Source organism: Nuphar pumila, chromosome 10, assembly GCF_984573655.1.
Source record: "Nuphar pumila chromosome 10, dmNupPumi1.hap1.1, whole genome shotgun sequence".
Classification (NCBI taxonomy): Eukaryota; Viridiplantae; Streptophyta; class Magnoliopsida; order Nymphaeales; family Nymphaeaceae; genus Nuphar; species Nuphar pumila.
Window position 1 is genome coordinate 88,974,164 of NC_143258.1, and position 18,254 is coordinate 88,992,417.

Below are 18,254 nucleotides of genomic sequence, written 5' to 3' on the forward strand. Positions count from 1 at the left end.
AACAAATCATTTTAGAGTCCCAAGGTGCCCATAACTCACCTCAACAACCATCTATAATATGGAAGGTGGACAATCTAAAATGATACAACACGAGGTGCCCATAACTCACCTCGACAAACATCTCTAATATGACAATAATAAGGCCAAATAAACGATGCATTAAATAACATGTGATGGACAAATATAAATGCCACAAAGGGGCAATAAACACATAAGGAATCATTTTCCAAAAAGTTTTTACAAAGAGGACCGATTAACAAATTGAATCAAAGGTCCAATATAATCCATCAAAAACAATTTTTCATAAACACGAATTATGCCTAATCTTTAAAAGAAGTCTTGTATCAAAAAGACCACAACATAAAGAATTCATCAAGACAATCAAGCTTTTAATCAAAGAAATCATAAGAACCGTAATGGTTCACAAAGAAGGCTTTAACACAATACTCAAAGAAAAAGTACTTGAAAATTTATAGATTTGGGATTAAATCCCATACAACAAGTTTTAAATATTCTTTGATTGAGATGAGATATGCGGAAACGTACAAAGTGCTATAAGCACTTACAATGATTTAAAAAAGACTCAATATCTAAATTCATTATGTTTTTCACAATAAGAAATGTGCATAAAGGCTCCATAATGCAAAAATGTCTACGAAGAGACAATACACATGTAAGCACACAAGGCTTTATAAAAGATGTGCACGAAAGCACTCATACAATACTTGAACAAATACACACCAAGGTGTCAACAAACATGCACTAAGGCATGTATATCATAAAAAAGAGGGAATGCATACAAGCGCAAATATTTTGAGAAGCAAATGTGCACAAAATACAAAAATACACAAAAGTGAGCAAGTATGCACTTTATAAAAAGAGCAATGCTTGAAATTCTCAAGTTTTAATTATGTAATTACATGCTTGACAAGTGCAATTGAGGACAACTAAAACTATATTATGGCCAATGTAGGCATTTTTAAAGATATTATTAAGAGATTTCGAAACCTTATGAAAAATACAAACCAACAAGTTTATAAGGATGAAAAATGAAATCATTTATACCAAAAAAGGATGCAATAGATGAACTATGCATTCTATGTGGGAAATTCCCTTTTAAAAACAATCTTTCCTAATGGTTTATCATAAATAATTTTTTAAAAAAGAAACATTGAAAAACTTTTTAGGAGTTCTTATAAGTTATCATTAACAAGAACTACTTTAGGATTCAACAAAGATTTTAGATGTGAGAGATTCTCATATAATGATTATATCAAATTTTTCAAAAATGCACTAAAATCCATAATCAAGAGAGGAACTCAAATCAAATTAGGGTTCATATGAGAGTTAAGAAATTTTAAGCAAAGATAATTTTTTTTTGGCAAGAGATCATATATAATTTTAAAAGTTAACTTATATGTCAATCATGAAATACTTATTTAAGAACTATAAATCTCACATAATTGAAGGTAATTTTTAAAAACATAAATTACTATTATATGCTATGAGTAGTTCGATAAATAGACACGAATTTTATATTTGGACAACAAACGATTTCACCAAATTTAGAAGGAGATATTTTCAAAATATATGAGCACACGAAATGTGAAAAGAAATAATTCAACTATCATGACCATCAAACGAACAAACTATATGCAAGAAACATACTTTCAAATGCATAATACTTTTTGAGAAAAGGGATACATACCGAATAACTTCAAAAGCATAATACTTTAGGAAGAGCAATGAATACTTCACCATTTCTTGAGCGACACGCTTTCCGTTGCACCAAGAGACAACCCCATTGTAACCTTGCTCTGATACCATGTTAGAAAGTGACTTGAAATACCTTGGGTTCAATAATGAACCCATAGTTATGCACGTAAAGTGCAAATATACCCATTAAAGGGAAACAACACACGCACATAATGTGCCAATACATAAAACCCATAAAAAGGGAAAAATATGACTTAAAGTCATAAGTTACATATCATTGAAGAATAATGGAGAAGGGGTGAAAACCCCATTACAATGGAGCATAAGCTCCCTCAAGAATACAAAATACAAAGGGGAAATCCCCTATTTATAAGCATGAAAAGGGACCACCTTGGGGGCTCCCAAAGGGAACGTTGGAGAGCCCCCAACGGTCACATTTGTGACCGTTGGGGGCTCCCAACGTCACTTTTGGGAGGCCCCCAATGTGGTACGAAACCCAAAAATATAAAAAACAAAACATAAAAATAAAACAAAAATTACAATGCATATTCCAATTGGAATATGCGTAAAATGCTAATTTACAAGAATACCCTTGAGGGTATTTTAGGAAGATAAAAAATATATATTTATATATATAAATAGCGATATGTATACATATATATATATGTATACGTATCTTTATATATATATATAAATATATATATGTACATTTAAGGATCAACATATTTTAACAAACAGGAGGGTGCCAACCCTCTTGCCCCCTCTCGTTCCCTGTTAATGTACGTCAAGCGGGAATTGACCCTCCTGCCCTCTCGCATCTCAGTTGTAGTAGGCAGGAGGGGCGGCCCTCCTGCCCTCTCACATCTCAGTTGTAGTAGGCAGGAGGGGCAGCTCTCCTGCCCTCTCTCGTTTCTCCCGGGTTGCTGCAGCTAAGGCAGGATACCGAGCTGGGCTCGGTTTGAACTGAGCCCAGTCTGGTTCTCTCAACTGGAGGACCAAGCCTATTCTTGGTCCTGTCCAAGTTAGGGACCAGGTCAGGCTCGGCCTGACCGTCGAGCACACACCCTCCCTCTTGTTTCCTCGTTTGCTCAGGAACTAGGCTTGCCTCGGCTATGGCCAAGCCATGCCATGCTGGGAAGGCCATACCGAATTGAGATCAGTCATTATCGAGCCCAGCTTGGTCCCTACCTTCCGCTGGTCGTACACAATCGAGTTGAGCTCGGCTAGCTTCGAGACTAGCTCGGTTCACCCTTGGCATGGGCTCGGCTCGAACTAGGTTCGGGTTTGACCCTTGCGATCCAAGCATTGCTTACATCAATGAATTAAAAGGGTTTTATCGTTTACTTTGCAACACGATAAAATACCTTTCTAGTGCACCCAATCGGCGCAACAAACACGACACGTGCACCAATGCATGAGCCCTTGATAACCTACTCTTGGAATCGCCAATGAATCCAACCATCTCCTAGGTAGGGAAAAGTTGTATACAAGGACAAATGGCATACCACTTCTAACATATATATATATATATATATATATATCCTTGTCCATTTTAATTCATGTCTTTTACTTTGCCGCCACGCTATTATGTGCATACGCTAGTGCTTACGCAATTTACTTAACCAATGTACGGTTTCATACATCATGTACTGCTTACGCAATTTATTTAGTTGATGTACGGTTGCGTACATCGTGCAACACTTACGCAGTTTATTTAGCTCGATGTGTGGTTTCACACATCGAGTCTTGCTTTATGTCATTTACATTGCTGTCACGCTGTAACATCCACAGGCTTATGTTTTGATATATATATATGTATGTATGTATTATGCCGTCATATTGTAATGTGCAGAGGCTTATGTTTTGATATATATGTATTATGTATACATATATATAACCCTGTAAAGTACGTAGTGTTGCGTATTCTTGCCTACTTTGCATTACGCTTGCATTTAGAGACATAATTGTGCATACTCACCAAGTCTTTAAAGAAAAAAGGAGATTTCATGCGAGATTTCAATGCTTGTAATATTCATTGTTTCGAAAAGCAAAAATGAATATCTGACGGTTGTTTATTCGCAACCAAGTCTTTCCCTCAACCCTGCGTAGCCCTAAGGGGTACGTACGGTCTTTTTTGATATCCGAAATGTCTCGGATATCTTTGGCCTAAAGCAAGGGACTTTGAGATTTTCTAAACAAAGTTGAGGTTTCTTTCTGAGAAACTGATACCCCTTTCATCATAGTGTTATTATCAGATATGCACATCATGTTAGTATTACGATGATTGGATGAAAGGTTTATAATAACCTTGTAGCGTGCAAATGCACAATGATGAACAACGAAATCACATACATAGTGATGATCGCCTTCACAGGCAAGATGCCCGAGTTGGTTTAAAAAGATCAGAGCATGTAGAATGGGTCGTCAGTTAAAATAGAACCTGACATACCCATTTGCCTCTTTGGTTCCGTCAAGGGAGATGATCCGATGATATAAAAACTTCGATGAACAGGTTGTTAACAACTACGCTCCTCGAGTAGCAATTGACTCGGTGTCCCAGATTATCGGAGTTAGGGGATGGGGCTATCAAATATTATCCTAGGTGATAGATTCCATGAACTTCTGCAGAAGTTGAATGTATTCCTTGCCACAAATGCCTCTGGGGAATTCTCTCTCAGTCACTGACCGTCCCTTTTGGAATGGACTCAACTAGCTGTCGGGTGTATCAAAATAACAAAGCCCTGAGTAGTCTTAGTTGTTTCTACGTTTCTTCTGTGCGTACCCTCAACACAGTTAATATCGAAACGAAGTTATCATGTTCATCTTATATTGAATTGCATATTACAAAAGGAACAACACGTTTTAGTCTTGTTCTAAATTGTTATATCTATGCATCTACCGGATTTTCATCAATCTGACCCGTTTCATGGGTACATGTGATGATTAGGTTGGAATGGTAGGTGATGACGCAATGACAAGATGACATCAAAATCTCATTGTTTCTCTGTTATTTTATTCCTGAACACGTCTTTTTTGTAAATTTAGTATAAGGATTTCCTCTGAAAAATTTCACTTTTGTATGAACTCTAAATTATCAAAAACCTCATTTTTGAATCTATATATGGTTTTAATGTTGTACGGAGATACAAATCCATTGCATAAAGGAAGGTTCATCGTAATGCGCCCAAGGTCCATCAACTTGTTATTTCAAATACCATTTTTCGCTGAACTGCTATTTTAAAATTTTGAAAAGGAAAGGATTATAAGGCTTTTCAAAATTTTCCTAAAAGTTACTAGTTCGGAATTTTTGGGGCATTACAAACTTGGTATCAGTGCCTATAGAAAATAGTGATTCTTGATCATCCGATATCTACATCGCGCTGTGAGTATAAATTCTTTTTATGATACATTATATGCTTGGATAAAACTAAAAGAGAATTCATGTTCTTTTGAAGCTCACATCTGAAGACAGACTTGGTAATGTATGCATGACACCCATGCAAGGCATGGATTCGCTAGCTGACGCAGGAGGAGCTCATGAGAATGGAACGCATAGGACGCATGGCCGTTCAGTAAGGAGTAGAGAGTCTGTTATGGGAGAAAATGAATGCCTAACGACCTGGTCGGATTACTGGACAAACAGACCACCCCCACTCACCTTCATAGATGTTTGGGGACTCGTACTCCCTTTTTCCTACCAAGCACCGTTAGCCGTTACATGGGCTGTGGTGCACTTTAGGGAAGGCAGCCATGTTCCGTCACAAGTACTACAAGAGGTAGAAGATCCCCTGGACACCCAAGACGAGTTTCTCTAGTGTGAAGAGTTGAGGCATTCAATTGAGATTTGTCACCTTAAGGAAGGTTGTGACAAAAGGTAGTTGGCAGCGTAGGGACTTGAGGATGCAACTTCCTAAGTCCAGGGTGCTCTGAGAATACCTAGGCATTTTGAGGTACCGCCAAACTCAACGGGCATGCAAGCCAACTACACGCCCTCGCCAGACTCTTCAGTCTACACTCCGGCTTCACCCCTTTATTCACCAGACTCGCCACTTTAAACACCTACAACACCCCCTACGGGTAGGGAGCCCTCAACGAGCCTTTATACCCCTCTCCTCCGCGCAGAGTTAAGCACACTAGCATTAGGAGGAACTATCTTAGATATTACTCTAATCGTCTCTAAAGAGAGCTGGTACTTGTGGCTTTTATTCAAGAAACTGCAAACTCTTTTATTGTTACAACCATTTTTCTCTTTCTACTTTATCAACCAGCGATGCTGGGTTTTTGTATGTTGTTCTCATGATATATATATGTGAATTTTTGTCTTTGTTTTCCTTTGAGTTCTTTAAATCCTGACTTGAGCATCCTTCGTTATATATAATTGATGATGCGAAGCACGAAGCACGATTCGTGCTGACGAATGGTCGGAGAAGCAGAGATTTGTCATGAATTCTCTCAGTACCCTGGCTAATGTAATCCAGAGTCAGGTTCACACCCAAAGGGATCAAGTTACGTCTTCTGAGGTGAACTATATTACTTCTGTCTTGTATGAGAAATTTTTGAAACTTGATCCCTCAATATTCGCTGGCAAGGCCGATCAGCAATTTCTCGTTTTCCAAAAACTTGTGAGAAATTAAAAAAATACATAAATCTCACATTTTTTGGCAAAATCTTGGCAATAAAAAAATTAATTAAAAAATATAAAAAATATTTTTTATAAGAAAATATTAATAAAAATTATTAAAAAATAAAAATACATGATTTTTTCGCGATAAATAGCCATTTAAAACGTAAATATCGTGTTTAAATTGATAATTATGTTTTTTCATAAATCTCACGAGAAATTGCCATTTTAAACTTTCAGGCAATTTCTCGCTATATTATCGCAAGATTTAAAAATCTCGCGATATTTGTCACACTGGGTGGGATACCACACAGGGCATCTAATTTTTGGGAGCCACATTTATTCCTTGGAAAGCTTTTAGGGGTGCTTTCCTAGCAAACTACTTTCCCCCTTACAAGAAGAATGTTGAATTTCTGGAGTTATGCCAGGGCAACTCAAGTCTGGTTGGACTACACCACAAAATTTCAGAACTTGGAGCGTTATTGTTCCAATCTGTTCGATGACGGTCGAGAATGGGCTGAAAAATTCATTCGAGGGTTAAAGAAAGAGCTCTGACATCGAGTCCTGACTAGTATGCCATCAACCTTTTCTATGGCTGTTACGACAACCACTCTTCTAAGTAACGATTGGGAACGTCCTAAATAAGAAACCACCTGCCGTGAGTGGCGATAAGAAGAAGGTTCCCGCATGCGACCAAGTTAAGCGGCCACCTTTCCATGGGAAGAATAATGAAGGAAAGAAGCACGATCCTCTGACCAAGAGGCAGTGACCACAAGGTAGTCCTTAATCCAGAGAGCGGTTCAGTGATGTTTTCCCTAAATGCAGACTGATGCATGGCGGGCAAGCATGCCTTCGTGAGATAGGAGGATGCCTATACTGCGGTAAGATGAGCCATTATATATGGGAATGCCGCAAAAAGGAAGCAGATGACCTCAAGAGGAATGTCGAAGTACCCCAACCCCCTCGACCTCCTTAGCAACAACAACAATAGATGAATAGTCAGAAGAGACCACCTGAACGTGTTTATGCTACCACAGTTGAACATCTGACCAAAGGAGAACTCATGCAAGGTACCATTTTGGTCGTTGACCAAGGGACTTTTGTACTTTTTGATTGTGGTGCCACACATTCCTTTATTGCTGTTAAATTTGCAAATACTTTTGAAACCTCTAAATAATATGTTGGACGTGTACAACCCGATCGGGGAAAACACAGTTTGTGCAACCTACATACCAAATCTGGACATAGTTTTGGCAGACCAGCATCTGCCTGTTTGTGCGATTCTACTTGATATGACAGAATTTGATGTCATACTAGGTATGGATTGGTTACATAAGTATCACGCCAAGGTTTTTTGCTGTGATGGGAGGGTTGTATTGTCTCCGCCAGGTGTTCCTAAGATGGAGTTCAAAGTGTCAAAGCCTGTCTTTGCGGGTTGAATGATATCATCGATGAATACGCAAAAGTACTTGCAGAGTGGATGCATTGCCTTTTTAGTTAGTGTCATCTTGTAAGAACCAATGCTTATTCCAATCAAAGATCTGTAAGTAGTTTGGGAGTTTCTTGATGTATTTCCTGAAGAGCTGCCGGGACTTCCTCTGCATCGTGAGGTAGAATTCAACATCGAGTTGTTATAGGGTATTGCGCCAATCTCTAAGGCGCCAATCGAGCTCGAGGAACTCAAGAAGCAGTTACAGGAACTGATGGACCATGGATTCATTCGTCTTAGCATATCGCCCTAGGGAGCACCGGTATTCTTCGTAAAAAAGGACAGATCATTGCGGCTGCACATAGACTATCGGATGCTCAACTAGGCCACAATAAAGAATAAATAATTGCTACCTCGTATCGAGGATTTGTTCGACTAGCTACAAAGAGCTAAAGTCTTTTAAAAATCGACATTAGATCTGAGTATCATCAACTCAGAATTAAGGGTGATGACATTTCGAAGATGACCTTTCGAACCAGATATGGGCACTATGAGTTTACCGTTATGCCTTTTGGACTCACCATTGCGTTCACAACTTTCATGGATTTGATGAATAGGGTGTTTAAGCCATATTTTGAAACTTTTGTGATCGTGTTTATCGACGATATCCTGTTATATTCTATAAGTCGGGAACATCATCGTCCTGGAAACCTTGCGAAAGTAACACTTGTTCGCTAAGTTTTCCAAATATGAGTTTTGGCTGAAAGAAGTTATCTTTTTGGGATATGTTATTTCTAAAGATGGAGTGTCCATGGATCTTGCTAAGGTAGATGCCATGTTGAGTTGGTAGCAACCGAAGAATGTGCGTGATATGAGGAGCTTCCTTGGATAAGTTGGATACTATCAAAGGTTTATCCAAGACTTTTCCAAGATCGCTCTATCGATGATTAAGATATTAAAGAAAGAAACTAAGTTTGAATGAAATGATTAGTGCTAGGATAACTTTCAGATGCTGAAGAGAAGACAAATGACTTCTCCTATTTTTGCCTTACCTTCTGGTCAGAGTGGGTTTGTTATTTACACCGATGCCTCTGGGTCAGGCTTAGGTTGTGTATTGATGCAGAACGAGAAAGTGATGACTTATGCCTCGTGCCAACTTAAAGCTCATGAGAAAAATTATCCGACTCATGATTTAGAGTGAGTTGCAGTGGTGTTCGCATTGAAAATATGGCGACACTACTTGTATGGGGAACAATTTGAAGTTTTTATCGATTACAAGAGCCTCAAGTACCTGTTCTCTCAAAAGGAATTGAATATAAGACAACAACGCTGGCTGAAATTTCTCAAGGACTATGACTTCATCCTCTCCTACCATCCGAGAAAGGTGAATGTTGTAGTCGACGCCCTCAACCGAAATACTTCAGGAGCCTTGGTTAACCTTTTGTGCACAGGATGGAAGCTAGTAGAAGACTTAGTTGCATGGAAACCGTTTGCAAGCACACCAGAGTCAATTAGACTGTCAAATCTCACTGTTAACTTGAGATACTCGCTAGAATTATTGCTGGGTAGAAGGACAATGCACTTTATAAGAAGCTGAAAGCTCGAGCTCAGTAGGACAGTACCTCTTTGTGTCTTAAAGAGGAAAGGAGTATATGACTTAAAGATCGTCTATGAGTTCCCAATGACCCTAAGTTGAGAGACAAAATTCTAATATAGGCTCATAAATCCAGGTACACTATTCATCCAGGAGGCACGAAGATGTTAAAAAATCTTCAACGAAGGTATTGGTGGAACTGTATGAAGCGAGATGTGATATTGTACGTCTCAAAATGTTTGACCTATCAACAAATCAAAGTAGAACACCAAAGGCTTGGCAGAGTGATGTAGCAAATGGAGATTCCACAATGGAAGTAGGAACACATTACTATGGATTTTATCGTGGGTCTGTCAAGAACTCAAAGGTAACATGATGCGATTTGGGTGATCGTTGAGACTCACCAATTATGCTCATTTTCTGTCAATCCGCATCAACCAATCATTAGATAGTCTGGCAGACCTCTACGTCAAAGAAATTATGAGATTACAAGGAGTCCCAGTCTCGATTATCTCTGATCGTGACCCATGGTTCACTTCGAGGTTCTCGAGACAATTACAACTAGCCTTGGATGCAAAGTTAAAATTCGGTATAGCATTTCATCCCCAAACCGATAGACAATCAGAACGAACAATATAGAATCTGGAAGACATGCTGCGGGCGTGCATGATGGACTCGAAAGGAGATTAGGATTCTCATACAAGTCTTACAGAATTTGCGTGCAATAACAACTACCACGCTAGCATCGGGAAGGCTCCATACGAATCATTATATGGGAGGCTTTGCCGATCGCCGGTCTACTGAGACGAGGTTGGAGAGCGGACGATGGATTCACCGATTGTCCTACAACACTATACTCAACAAGTCTTATTGATACGAGAAAGGCTTTAAACTGCTCAAAGTCGGCAAAAGAGTTACTGATCAGCAACATCGAGAACTCACTTTTTTTATTGGAGATAAGGTTTTTGTCAAGGTATCCCCGACCAAAACTGTTTTTCGATTCGAAAAAAGGGCAAGTTAAGTCCTAGATATGTCAGACCATTTGAAATCTTTGATCAGATTGGTAATGCAACATACTATGTAGCGCTACCTCCTCAATATGCGCAAATCCACGTCGCCTTTCACGTATCCATGCTAAGGAGATACGTTCATGACCCATCATACATCATTCAATATGATGACGTGGACATTCAGAAAGACTTAACCTTTGAAGAAAGACCAGTAAAGATCGTGGATAGACGAGACCAAATACTAAGATAAAAAACTATCTCTCTAGTCAAGGTTCATTGGCAACACCATAGAATCTAGGAATGCACATGGAAATCTGAAGCCAATATTAGAGAGAAATACCCCGACTTGTACTTTAAGTTATAACTTCTCTAAAATTTCGAGGACGAAATTAAATTAAGAAGGGTAGCATGTAAGACCCAAGTTTTTTCAAATATATATATTTATCGAATCTAACCCGGATCCGCTTCCTAGCCCATGCATTGCATGGGCTATTTAAACGCCCGCAATGGGGGTTTTTCCTTACGAAAAGAGGAAACCCACTCCTGCTCTCTCTCTCTCTCGACTTCCCGTCTCCCTCCTCGACACCTTTTGCTCGCTGGTGGTTCGTCAGAACCCCCTTCGTTGGAGCGGTCGACCTCCCCCCTAGGTACATCCTTTTTCTTCTCCTCTCTCCCCTGTCTCCCTGATAACCTCGCAAAGGAGGGGCGTCACCCCCTCCTGCTTCTCCTCTCTCCCCCGTCTCCCTGATAACCCGTAGAGGAGCGCCACCCCTCCTGCTTCTCTTCTTTCCCCCGTCTCCTTGTTAGACCGACGCAGAGGAGGGGTGCCACCCCTCTTGCCCTCTTCCCTTCTGTCTCCTTGTTAGACCGAGGCAGAGGAGGGGCACCACCCCTCTTGCCCTCTTCTCTCTCGTTTCCCTGTTAATGCCAGGCAAGGTGGCGCTGCACCTCCTGTCCTCTCTCTCGTCTATGGGCAGTAGGAGGGTGCCGACCCTCCTGCCCCCTCTCGTTCCTTGTTAATGCATGTCTGTAGGGCGGTGACCCTCCTGCCCTCTCTCATTTCTGATTGCGCAGCAGGCAGGAGGGGCGGCCCTCCTGCCCTCTCTCGTTTCCCCATGGGTTTCTTCAGCTACAACATCCTGCTATAGCTGCGGCAGAATACCGAGCTGGGCTCAGTTTGAACCAAACCTAGTCTGGTTCTCTCAACTGGAGGACCGAGCCTAGGCTTGGTCCCGCCCAGGTTTGGGGCTAGGCCAGGCTCGGCTTGAACGTCGAGCACACCCCCTCCCCCTTGTTTTCCCCATTTGCGATGGAACTGAACCTGGCTCGACTGTGGCCTGCCCAGCCGTGGGCTGGCCACTACCTGTGGCAGTGGCCCAACCATGCTGGGAAGGCCGGACCGAGTTGAGCTCGGTCATTATCGAGCCCAACTTGGTCCCCGCCTTTCATTGGTCGGACATAGCCGAGCTGAGCCCGACTAACACTGAGCCCACCTCGGTTCACCCTTGGCATGAGCCCGGTTCGAACCAGGTTTGGGTTCGACCCCTGTGACACAAGCATTGCTTACTTCAATGAATTAAAAGGGTTTCAGCGTTTACTTTGCAACACGATAAAATACCTTTATAGCACACTCCATCGACGCAATGGACGCGACACGCGTACCAAGGTATGAGCTCTTGATAACCTACACTCGGAATCGGCAGCGAATCCGACCATCTCCGAGGTAGAAAAAAGTTGCGTACAAGGACAAATGACGAAACACTTTTAACATATATATATATATACACACATAAATTTATAACTCAAGGATGCAGTTTTGCGTATCCTTGTCTATTTTAATTTATGTCTTTTACTTTGCCGTCGTGTTGTTACGTGCACAGGCTATTGCTTACGTAATTTACTTAGTCGATGTACGGTTTCGTACATCGTGCACTGCTTACGCAATTTACTTAGCCGATGTACGATTTCGTACATTGTGTACTGTTTACACAATTTATTTATCCAATGTACGATTGCATACATCCTGTAACGCTTGCAAAGTTTATTTAGCTCGATATGTGGTTTCGTACATCGAGTCTTGCTTTATGTCATTTACATTGCCGACATGCTGTAATGTGCACATACTTATGTTTTGATATATATGTATTATTGCCGCCATGCTATTATGTGCACTGACTTATGTTTTGATATATATATGTATATATATATATATAACCATGTAAAGTACGTAGTGTTGCGTATTCTTGCCTACCTTGCATTACGGTTGCATTTAAAGACACAAAATTGTGCATACTCACCAAGTCTTAAAAGAAAAAATGAGATTTCATGTGAGATTCCAATGCTTGTAATATTTGTTGTTTTGAAAAGCAAAAATGAATATATGGCAGTTGCTTATTCGTAAGCAAATCTTTCCCTCAACCTTGCGTAGCCCTAAGGGGTACGTACGGTCTTTTTTTATATTCGAAATGTCTCAGATTTCTCCAGCCTAAAGCAAGGGACTTTGAGATTTTCTAAACAAAGTTGAAGTTTCTTTCTGAGAAACCAATACCCTTTCATCGTAGTGTTATTATAGACATGCGCAACATGTTAGTATTACGATGATTGGATGAGAGGTTTATGGTAACCTTGTAGCATGCAAATACACAATGATGAACAACGAAATCACATACATAGTGATGATCACCTTCATAGGCAAGATGCTTGAGTTGGTTTAAAAGACCAGAGCATGTAGAATGGGTCGTCAGTTAAAATTGAACCTGACATACCCATTCACATCTTTGGTTTCGTCAAGGGATAGGATGGGATGATATAAAAACTTCGATGGACTGGTTGTTAACAACTACGCTCCTCGAGTAGCAATTGACTCGGTGTCCCCGGTCATCGGAGTTAGGGGACGGGGTATCAAATATTATCCTAGGTGATAGACTCCGTGGACTTCTGCAGAAGTTGGATGCATTCCTTGCCACAAATGCCTCTGGAGAATTCTCTCTCGATCATTGGCCATCCCCTTCTCCTTTGGAACGGACTCAGCTAGCTGTCCGGGGTATCAAAATAACAAGCCCTCGAGCAGTCTCAGTTGTTTCTACGTTTCTCTTGTGCGTACCCTCAGGACAGTTAATATCGAAACAAAGTTATCATGTTCATCTTACTTATGTTGAATTGCATATCACAAAAGAAACAACACTTGTTAGTCTTGTTCTAATTTTTTATATCTATTCACCTACCATATTTTCATCAATCTAACCCATTTCATGGGTATAGGTGATGATTAGGTTGGAACGGCAGACGATGACCAGATGACATCAAGATTTCACTGTTTCTCTGTTATTTTGTTCTTGAACACATCTTTTTTGTAAATTTTGTATAAGGGTTTTTTTCTAAAAATTTCGCTTTTGTGTAAACTCTAAATTATCAAAAACCTAATTTTTGAATCTATATATGATTTCAATGTTGTACGGAGATACAAATCCGTTGCGTAAAGGTTCGCCATAATGCGCTCAAGGTCCGTCGACTTGTTATTTTAAATATCATTTTTCGCTGAACTGCTATTTTAAAACTCTGAAAAAATGAAGGATTACAAGGCTTTTCAATTTTTTCCTAAAAGTTACAAGTTTGGGATTTTGGGGCATTACAAGTATGGTTTGAGTTTATGAAGGATGTACATTGAATGGATGCTTGTATGCACTAATTACAATGAAACTGGCAACAATTGTAGAGGAGGGGCCTATGGTCTGTGAGTTGTAGAAGATATCATACTCCTGGCGTAAATTTGAATTGGTTCTGAGAAATACTAAATCAGTTTCTTATCTATTACTCCACTATTCTCTCCCAAAACTTCTAGTATGGTTCATAAATTCTTTATCAATGATTGTGGAAATTCTTATTATTGTCTTTAATGCTCAAAGTTCCTAACTTCATTTAACTCGTCTTGTCTATCATGTAGGTATCTTTTTTGCCACCTTTAGTGTTCAACCTAGTGCATGAATTCTGTTCTTCATAGATTGCCTTATCGCAGCCATCTGTTACTTCATCTCGTCTAGCTTATTGATATGGTTTATGCCTTTCTCAGTGTCCAATGGTCATTTCCCAAGTTTTATGTTTAGCCATGGTTATGGCCCATGTTGGCTTTCCTTTATTGCATGCTTATTTCTTCTAAGAACTATTGTTATGGCTTTCGTCATTCTTTGGAAGATATAATCTTGTCACTGATACATTCTTGAACATCCTTTTGTAATGCTTGCCTATGTAAATGATTCTTACCTTTGGCTTCCTATCACATCATTGATGGCTTATTTAAAATAGTGTGCTACTTGATCCCTGAAGATAAAGTTAGTTTGCATGTCAATTCCACTCTGTATTTAGACTTCTCTTCTTACTAACCCTTGATATAGACATGTAGAACTGTTAGCATGTAATCTCTATACGGCATTTTTTTTTCAATTTGTGGAAAATTATTGACTTGTCACATTTGGTCCTATCTTGAAAGATGTTCTTTCTATCCCAATATGAAAATCCATACAAGCAAGAATGATTTCGTTTGCCGATTTTTTCCCCTAAAATGATTCTCTTCATATACGATCTCATCACCACTATTATTTTCTTATTTATGCGCTCATTTGATTCTCTAGCCAATGATAACCAGATATATCTTGTGCCAACTGTTTTGCTAAGGTCCAAAAGTCTTCTCTGCCCCTTAGAAAAGCTTGCTTGCGAAGCATTCTTTTTAATCATATTTAAAATAAAATCTCAGTAGTTACCACCTATCCTATCACCTTGTGGGTCCTTACACTCTCCATCCATCATATCTCTATTGTTTGCAGTGCCTATTGCCTGCAAAATCCCAAAATGACCTTTCATTCAAGTCAAAATCATTTTCCCTTTTCTTGCATCCACTAATATGGAGCTCTAAAATCCAAGATTTGTGTAAATTCTGAATAAATATATGAATTATTCAGTGATTTATGGCTATTAAAATAGCTTAAGGTCGTTGTTCATAAAATCATCGACAAATGTATCAATTACACTCTACATTTGATGATGTTGCCCTAGCCTTAAAATGGACATTTATTATCTTCACAAGTGAATGCATGTGTTGGTTTACTTTGCTTATGGTTGCGTTCCGGCTGTATAATAGACATGTATACCTGCAAACTCAGCTTGCATGCATATACATGAGCTGTGAAAAGATTTTAGGACTAACAATAATTTGACTTTTTTATATTTAATTTTTAATTGCATTTATTATCTTAACAAAATTTGAATTGTACACAACAGAGATGTACGAATCTTGAATTTTTGTTTGTGTAGGGGTTAGTTCATTGAGTATGATGCAATTACTTTAACTACTTTTATGCTTGTTGTTGGAAAATATATTGGTTGCCATGGTCGATATATGAAGTTTGAATTTTCCGATACCAAACATCTATTGTTTTTTAAATAATCAGTCTTGACTATTGTAATCTCTTAGCACCTTGCATATTTTCTCTGAAAATATTCGCCTTTTCAGAAACGGGATGATGCTCGGCAATTCATGAAATTTCTCCATCCTGATCTTGGTGTTGGTAAAGTACTTTTATGATATTTCATCTTCTCTTGATATTGCACTCTTTCTATGAACTAAAATTTTCCTATTAATTTTTTCAGAACTTCCTGAGCGCTCATATGGTGCTGATTGTCGTGTTTACATATCAGATAATCCAACAAGCAGGTTTAAAAATGTTTATGTATGGTGTCTTCATTGACCATCTTGTCCGTTTTTTTTCTGGCTTTAGTTATCTCTTTGTTTCTTCCTTGTTTTCTTTTGATAATGATTTGATTATACTTGAAAAATCTAGTCTTTCGTTTTACATCCATTGATTTTGGCTATTAGTTCATTCTAGGAAACACTGTTTGATGGGTTCGTGCTTGCCCATATATTTGGATGGTGGGGCAAGGCGATTATGATCCGCAATCAGCCTCTTTTATGGGTTCTATCAATTGGCTTTGAAATGATGGAGGTAATTTCTTTTTAAAATCATTGAAATTGACACTTCTACAACTTGGCAAGTTTTTTTTTATTATATTTCACTTGAACCATACTCCAACGACGTCATGTTTTTATTGCAGCTTACATTTCGACATATGTTGCCTAACTTCAATGAATGTTGGTGGGATAGTATTGTATTGGACATACTAATCTGCAACTGGTTTGGTTAGATCTCAAATTCTGACCCTTTTGTACATGAAGCTTGCATATGTGTATTTGCTTAGTTTTGATGATCTTCTCTAATAAATCTATTGAATGAGTAGAATTCATATTTGTGATGTTGTTTAACATCTAGTAGGATATATGCACATGCAGCAGCTATCTAGCAACCAAGCAAGCTTATCTTTTAGCACAAGCTTGCGATCATCAAAATCCTCTTTGAAATAACATTCATCTTTCTCTTCTTTTTAGAGCATTGCCATAAAAAATGATGCCAATGAACTTTGCAGACAAGAAAAAAAAACTAAAAAGAATATTATTTTATGATGCTTGCACCATTCACCTTGGTGCTTGGTGTTGGGCTAGCTTCTAGGTATCCCTCTTCACAAACTTAGTGACAATCCATTTCAATATGTTTGGTACGCTTATGAGTATGATTCCGGCTATATAGATGGCACTTTTTTTGTCATAGCATAACCTTTCAATAATTTTTTCAACCACACAATTTAAGATGCTCAACTTCGATTGATGACAATGATACATTTTGTTGCTTCTTGCATTTTCCGGACACCAATGAGTCACCTACAAACACACAAACCTTTAGTTGGGCATCTATCATTAGGATCTCCTCTCCAGTAACAGTCAGTATAAGCAATTAATTCGATTGAGGAGAAAGAAACAAAATAATCCCCTTCGAAACAAAATTTTGTAAATAACTAATGATACACATAGCAACACTCATGTGCACAGTGGTAGGGGAATGCTGTAATTAACTGGCTATATGGAGCAGAGTCACCGAAAGCGCCTATGCACTAGGGGAAGCACACTTCCCTGAGACGCGCTTCAGAAGCGCACGATTAAACTAGGAAGCGTGTTTCCCTTTAAAGGGAAATGCGTACCCCTTTAAAGGGTTATGCGTACCCCTTTAAAGGGGAACACATATCCCTTTAAATGGGTACGCCTTTCTTTTTAAAGGGGGTGATTTATTTAATTAAAAATAAAATAAAAATAATAGACAAGTTTGCCCTTTTTTTAACCTTTTTTACCAAAAAATTAAAAGAAAAAGTTTTCTTAATAAGGGCAAAATAGAGATTTTTAAAAACTCATGAAAAAACAAAACTCAAAAGGGCTTTAGGGTTTTTCTTTTTCACCATTGCTTCATCCGACTCCTCCCTCTCTCTCAAGATTTCAGCTACCAACAGGCGATCTCCAAGACTTTCGATAACCTTCACCGACGTCCGACGACCTCGCGATGAGGATCTTCAGGTACGTTACTCTCCTCTCACTCTCTCTATCTCTTCATCTCTTCTCTCCATCTCATGACTCACGCTCTCTCTCACGAAATACCCACTCGGCCCAGCCGAGTTAGGTTATGTGGCAATCTGGTGTTTTGGATCCCATAGGCATGGTAGCCGCATTGGTCATATGCGGTCCTCCTTCCATAACCACCTTCATCTGAAAATGGTATTTCTGCTGGTGTTAGTCGGATTCATGCCCGGATCCCAGCCATTCCATTTGTTGCTCCTCCTCCATCATCCCCTGTATCTTTCCTTCAATATGAACCTCTGTCTGCTGGGCAATCACCTGCTGGTCTTCTATCCCTTTGTTCCCTCTCTTCTAATGTTTATTCTCCCGGTGGACCTTCCATCTTTGCTATTGGCCCCTATGCGCTTAAGACCCAGTTAGTCTCACCTCCTGTT

At 39.2% G+C, this 18,254-nt stretch overlaps 1 protein-coding gene across 1 annotated transcript in view; it reads left to right on the forward strand.

Annotated features, from left to right (window-relative positions):
* The window catches only part of LOC149827247 (L-serine--phosphatidylethanolamine / L-serine--phosphatidylcholine phosphatidyltransferase-like), a 69,765-nt gene that overhangs the window by 11,899 nt on the left and 39,612 nt on the right, over positions 1–18,254 (forward strand). The window contains exons 3-6 of the mRNA XM_090018475.1: positions 15,877–15,931; positions 16,014–16,093; positions 16,250–16,366; positions 16,476–16,560. Of these exons, the coding sequence (XP_089874601.1) occupies positions 15,877–15,931; positions 16,014–16,093; positions 16,250–16,366; positions 16,476–16,560 (337 nt within the window). The remainder of the gene's footprint in view (positions 1–15,876; positions 15,932–16,013; positions 16,094–16,249; positions 16,367–16,475; positions 16,561–18,254) is intronic.